General features: G+C 48.1%; 1 protein-coding gene across 1 annotated transcript; it reads left to right on the top strand.

The window, feature by feature from the left end:
* Positions 1 to 318: 318 nt before the first annotated feature.
* Positions 319 to 6,684, top strand: LOC130372642 (transmembrane protein 168-A-like). The gene is made up of 2 exons (XM_056578764.1): positions 319 to 1,563; positions 4,636 to 6,684. Exons 1-2 carry the CDS (start codon positions 1,389 to 1,391, stop codon positions 5,190 to 5,192), a joined length of 732 nt encoding a protein of 243 aa, XP_056434739.1. The 5' UTR covers positions 319 to 1,388; the 3' UTR covers positions 5,193 to 6,684.
* Positions 6,685 to 6,955: the final 271 nt, after the last annotated feature.

Below are 6,955 nucleotides of genomic sequence, written 5' to 3'. Positions count from 1 at the left end.
GCTGAATACATTTTTTGTCTCCCTTTTGTCCCGACTCTTCTTCTGCTCCACTCAAATGTTCACTTTGTTACTCCAACCTTCCTCCCTCTCTGTGTGAGCGTCCCATCGCCAAGGCTGACAATGAATTGAGGCTCAAGTGCAGTGAAAAGCCTTCCAACTTGGACTTTTTTTATTTAGCGTTTATCCATCGTGTTCAACAACAACATTCGCTTTTTAATTGCTCTGGCCTTTCTTTACGGTTTCTGGATTCAATGAAACCAAGGGTTGCCTTTTTTGTTGAGAATTCTACTTTCTTTACTTTTTCTCTCCCTTTGTCATGGAACTCGTCTTTGACAGTTGCACACTGACTAATCCCTACCTGTTTGTTAATGACCTTTCTGAGTTCCCTATTGATCGCTTTGGAAAATACTTTATATTGATAAAATATTAAGCAGTCAATCTCGCTGTATCTTTCCCTATTTACAATGACTCATAATTCCCCATCTGTCCGTGCTTATCGTTCCTGGCCTCTCTCTTTGCTTCCTCTTCTCTCCTCACCTGTGCCTTTTCAGAAACGATCAAATACACAAAATCAGATTTCCTGTTCCTTATCCCTCGTCGATTCACCCTCCCTAACCGATTGGTTTGAAGGTGACATATTATACCACCAGGTGTGAGTGTTTGAAAATCTGCGCGTCCACTAAAATGTTTGCTGGATCGACTAGTCTACCAACCTACCCAGTGGACTGCAGCAAACGTTGCTCATCTATCTGTCATCACTCGCCCACGTGTGATGTCAAAGGTCGATCAGCAAAGTCACAGCTTTTCTCGGTTTTGGGGCCTCAGTGGTGGAACGAGCTCCCTGCCGCTCTCAGGGCCGCAGAGTCGCTCACTATCTTCCGAAAAGGACTCAAGACTCACCTGTTCAGAGTTCACCTCGACTCTGCATAGCCACCTTTCCTCTTCTGACCACCATTGTACACTGTATTGTATTGTATTGTAGCACTTAACTGTGTAGCAACTGCAGCAGCTGCTATCATGTCTGTAATACGGGGAATTGATTAACCTAGCGATTGTGGTACTTGCACTTGGTTCTATGAACATCCTTTCTGTACCGACAGCGATATATTGATGCACTTCTTATGACAAATGTACTTATTGTAAGTCGCTTTGGATAAAAGCGTCTGCTAAATGTAAATGTAAATGTCAGAAGGGGCAGATTTTCAAAACGGCTTGTAACGGCGAATCACACTCGCACCTGGTGGAATAACACGTAAACCTTTAACACACGTCGTGTCCGCTCCAGCGCCGACGGGCAGCCCAGCCTGCTGTCCCCCGAGCGGGCCCAGGAGTCGAACCTGCGCTCCACGGGGATCCTGAACAGCGTGCAGCGGCTCTTCTCCCACCACATGGTGGAGACGTTCGGCTGCGACTACTCCACCGGCGGCGTCACCCTGGAGTCGGTGCAGACCAAGCTCCGGGGCTTCCTGGACCTGCGCACGGCCGACGGGCCGCGCCACGACACCTACCTGGTGTTCTACAGCGGACACACCCAGAAGGGCACCGGCGCCTGGCTGCTCGCCGGTAAGTCTTGGCCAAAACGGCAACGTAAGATTCCGATAGTATCGGTGAGTGAAACAAATCTTTCGGATGATCGCTTTGCCGATGTTTTTGACGTTTTTTCTTTGTTATTTTGATAGGGTCTGTGTTAGTGCTAATGCTTAATCCGATTACCCACGAAATTAGATTCCGATCGGGTTTCGGATAATGAAACAAATTGACGGTTTATCACTTTGTCGAAAAGTCGGTTTCTAGATTTTCTTTATGTTTTGGACAGTGCTTTTGTTCGGTGGATCTTTTTTTTGTATTGAGTTTGATGTATATTCCGGTAACAGTGTCCGATGGTGTAGAAACCATTTTGTCAGTTGATTGGTTGGAATGCATTTAATCTGTTCCGTTACATTTTTAATCAATTAATCGTTAGCGGTAAATATACTTAATCTCTGCTTGCATTAACTTCAGAAATGTTCATAATTTCTTACGTTTTTGGTAAAACTTTTTATTTTACTTGATAAAATTTCACTTGGCTTCTCATCAAGACGAAGAAAGAAAGCAAAAAAAAGCCTTAATGGTTTTCATTTATTACATTTCATGGTAAATGAATGATTAATCAACAAAACAAATCAATCGATGCATTCATCAACAAAGAAGGCAATGTTGCCGCAATAATTTAAGCTTAGTCCCATGAAGTGCATCACTGGCCCAGATTTAGTTCCCTTCATCCCACCACCCTGGGCCCTTAAACGGACAAGGACAATCTCCCAGAAGCCCTATGGGGAGAAGGATGAACCACACTAGAGGAATGTGTTTTCTAGGCTGGCGAGGCCCCCCCAAATCGGTTCCAGCTGGCCAGACAAAGTATGATAGCATAACCTAATGGCTCGTTCTCACTTGTTTGTATTTACTCTTTGTCTCGGCCGCGGTCGGCCGACATACATTCCCGTTCCGAAGCGCCGCCCGATATGTGAGCAAGACTCACATTTCCTGGGGGCCATTTAAGGGTTCATAGCCGTGGTCAGGGACGAGCCGGATACCCTGGAAACACATCAATTGTCGGGGGTGGATTGAATCGGTGGCCCTCCTCTGCACGTTAATGGCCGATCCGTTTGGTTTCAGCACACAACTACTTCGGGTTCCTCTTGACGTCCGGAACCCGCCGCTGTGTACTCCATACATGGACGCTTTCGTCACGCTTCGACCCTCTACGTATACGTCAGACGTAACCTTGAAAACGTGAGCGATGTCAACAAGGGAGCGGGCAAATGTTTAGTAGGGGGATTGGTGGGCAGCCGTAGAATCCGACCTGACAATGACGGTGTGTTTTTCTCAGGGTTGCTGGGCTCAGTCGATGTTCACTATCGCTGTTTTGTCGCCCGTCCATTGTCATAAACTTGGACCTTGCACCGTTTTGCCTCTTTGTTCGGTACACTTCTTCACATTCTTCGACCGGTTTCAAAGGAGTTATTTTTGAGAAAGTGTGTCGTTTGTGTCTAGACACTGCGGTGGAAAGTTGGCGATAAGTCTTCCGAGCATAGTACCAACCTTCACGATGTGTGTTCAATGGGTTAGTGTATGGTTGGATCCATGAATAGGACAATGTCTTGTCTGGGGCATGGATGTGGTTCTGATGGGGTCGGTGCATTGGATGGCGATTTTATAATTAGACACTCAATTAAAATGAGAATATTTAACATTAAATCAGAAATCTTGCCATTATTTATTCATAATAATTTATTCATTTTGGTGCCGGTACCACTAGTTGGTTAGGGCCGTAGAAATAAGAGTTTGCGGCAAGCCGGGGGATTATGGTTTGAATAAAGACAAGGTTTTAATAATGAAAGTATTTGGCTGCTATTTCAGTGTTTATGCAAAGGCAAATTATACCAAAAAAGCTCTACCGCTAATAAGGGGTTTGTAATTGAATAAACATGAATAGAACTTGGAGCAATGTTTTAAATGATCTGGCATTCGGTCCACGATAACGCCTGTGTGTTCCCTCTACGGGTGAATAGTGATCGTCCTGCCATGCAATTTCATCAAAACTTTGCACAACGTTCAAACACCCTTGTTTGTTCGTCCACACGGAAATCCTGCTATGATATTGTAGTTATTAAAATAAGTTTTGCTAACTTATTAAACCGCTTTAAAAATTCAAAGGGTTAGATGTTGATTAAAAAGGTGATTCTGCAGTTATGGTCTCCGCAGGCACTGAGTCAGACGGGGAAAGATACGCACTGTGAGTTTCCTTCTTGTTTTGTTTTTAAATTACCACTTTGAATATTCGATTAGTAAACCCAACAATTATTCAAAGCTTGAAATGTGTATTCGGTCCAGCCTTGAATGCGGGACAATTTTCTCTATTAGCTGCATGCAGGACAGAGGATTAAATACCATGACTGTCTGGCACCAACCGGGATGATTGGCCACCCTAAAAACACCAGCTTACGTCCAAGGCTTCTTATTAAAAAATTAACCGTGATTATGGCAATCAATCTGCTTCATCACATAGGCAGAAAACAGTGCAAGCTAGCCGGATCCACCATGCTACTGTTGCTACCATGGTGCTGTCAGACGAACATCCACTGCTATGAAAGTGTCCAGACCTTTGCAACACTACCTCGCACGCTTAATCGACCACTTTTCCCTTCTCAACCTCAACCCCGGGGCCCTGAGTCTCTCTGACTCCCTCTCTTAGCTTCCACCTGGGTTCTGTCTCTCGCAGTATCTCCACCCCTCCATCACCCTTTGTGATTCTGTGTTTCTCACTTTGTGACTCCCTCTATCCTCTCTTGACCAAATCTTTCTTTTGTGTCTCTCCCATCACCCCTCGTCCCTCCTTCCCCTCCCTCCCTCTCTCCCATTCCTCCCTCCCTCCCCCCATCCCTTCCTCCCTTCCCATCCTCCCATCCCCCCTCCCCTCCCTCCTCCCTTCCTCCCTCCCTCCCTCCTATCCCTCCCTCCTTCCTTCCTTCCTCCCTACCTCCCTCCCCCCATCCCTCCATCCCTCCCTCCCTCCTATCCCTCCCTACCATCCTCCCTCCCCCCAATCCCTTTCTCCCTCCCCTCCATCCCTTTCTCCCTCCCCTCCCTCCCCAGGGGGTGAGTGCCTCCAGCTGGCCCATCTGCTGGAGCTGTGGCGGGAGAAGATCGGCGGTCACAGCTCGCGGCTCATCCTCATCCTGGACACGGAGCACTCCGCCCCCTGGGTGAAGGAGGTGCGGCGGCTCGAGGACGTCTACGTGGCCGTGCAGGGCGCCACGCTCACCCAGTCCCGCTCGACTGACGAGGAGGGCGGCGGCGGCGGGCCGCGCCTCGGCGACTTCACCGCCGAGTGGGTGGAGTTCAACTGCAACCCCGACAGCGCCACCCAGTGGTCGCAGAAGGGGCGGGCGGTGGCGGCGGCCTACGGCGTGGCGCGGCGCTGGGGCGACTACGCGCTGCACCTGCCCACCGGCAGCGACGTGGCCAAGCACTGGACCACGCACTTCCCCAAGGCCACGTATCCCATGGTGCACCTGTCCAACTGGTGCTGCGGCCTCAACCTGTTCTGGCTCTGCGGCGTCTGCCTGCGCTGCTTCCGCCGCGTGAAGCTGGGCTGGTTCCCGCCCGCCGTGTTGGACACCGGGCAGGGGATCAAACTCGTGCACTCGTAGACGTTCGCCGGTGTGTTTGTGCAGTATGGGGACGATTTGTACGCTCGTGTTCCCCCCCCCCCCCCCTCCTCCCTCCTCCTCGCACCATGTTGTGGTTTTAAACCAGAGGGACTAGAGAAAGTCGTGCATAGCCAGTATGCTGACACACAGTTAACGTCGTTACTGAAATTTTAAAGGACTAATAGCCTTCCAACTCTCCTCATGAGAGTCTCTTCATTCGCCTCATCGGAAATCACCTGCGAGTTCAACTTTGGCACAATTCCTTCCCTTTGATTTCGTAGTGTAGAGTCAGGCTACTCGAATCGTGGCAGCACAAGTCGGTGACACATTACGTCTAATATTGTTATTAGTGCCGCAGCTTCTGATGGCTTGTCGCGGGCGGCTACGCACTTTCACACAAATATGACTCAAATTGTTCTGTTTTTGATGTTCTGAGAGATTTTGTTTTACCTTGGGGAGATCCTACTGATTGTCATAATTTGGCACAAGAGTGCCTCGCAAAAAATCGAGAGGGAAAAAAAGTGTGCAAAATGTGCCTTCTTATTTAAACTGTATTTAATTAACGGGTTATTATGCGTTTATGGGTACTGAAAAAATGTAAGTGCCTCCCCTTTTTGCGTGCAACGCGGTATTGTGTTACGACAAAATGGCTTTCCGATTTTTCAAATGAAGTTATGTTTTTTTTAAATAACTGTTCATTCTCTAGAGTGCCTTGGCAACGGGGCGATCGGGGCCGAGGTGAACGTCGCTCTGTGGTCGGAACCGTGCCCGTTGTGGCTCGCTTATTGACATGACCATTTATGGGCGCTCAGCTGACGGGATCGATTCGAGCCGGCAGGCCGGGAGAGGTAGGAGGGATGAGACAGGGGGGGTAGTAGAGGTGACGGACGGAAGGGATTAGAAGGGCTTTCTTGAGCACCCTCAAATGGGATTAGCGGGGTGGCTATGGGGTTTGATTTACTGATGTGCTGTCGTCGTAAGAACCACGGCGCGCACAAGTCACTAACCCACCCGCCCCCGCCCGCCACCACCAGTACCGCGACTGGAGTGACGGTCCTTTGCAATATTTATAGGTTTATATATTTTTTATATGCAGTGCTCTGACGCCATGATTGAACAAAGTCCTTGGATGGCCGAGCAGCAGGGATGCAGCGCGTTAGGAAGGGGTCGCTTAGGCTCGACTTCCCTTTGCTTTTGTACCCACGTCGGACAGACTTAAACTAGTGGGAAGTGTGGCTTCAGAATGGGTGGGAGAACGTCTATGTATAGTAGGCCTATACATATTTTCCTTTTGTTATAGAAGAGATTATCCAGTGCCTTTCGTGGACTATTAACAATTTAAGGGGGGGGTGGGGGGTTGTACTTGTACCTGTTGGTACCATGTTTTGAGACAATGTTTGCATATGCCTGTTTCTGACTTTGACTTTCCCTGTATCGCCTTCTACAAAATATTGCATTTTAATATTGAAATAAATGTTTTACACGCCGTCAACCTTCCACTGTGATCTATTGGGGGCGGAGGGAGAAGCGGTTTGAGCACAGGAAGTGGCTGATGGAGGATAGTTATCATGCAGCCTGCGTTATTGTCATGGCTAGGTTTATGAATTGGCAATGGATGGTTTTACTGTATGAATACAACTTAATCACAAACTAAACCCCTTGTCAATGTACAATGCTGATTACAAAACTGTAGGGAAATGAAGGGATTCACAAGAATCGGATATCAAACTTGTTTCCAAACTAAAAACTTACTATGATTTGTA

The sequence above is a fragment of the Gadus chalcogrammus genome, chromosome 19, assembly GCF_026213295.1.
Source record: "Gadus chalcogrammus isolate NIFS_2021 chromosome 19, NIFS_Gcha_1.0, whole genome shotgun sequence".
Taxonomy (NCBI): domain Eukaryota; kingdom Metazoa; phylum Chordata; class Actinopteri; order Gadiformes; family Gadidae; genus Gadus; species Gadus chalcogrammus.
This window is presented reverse-complemented; position numbering and strand designations above follow the sequence as displayed.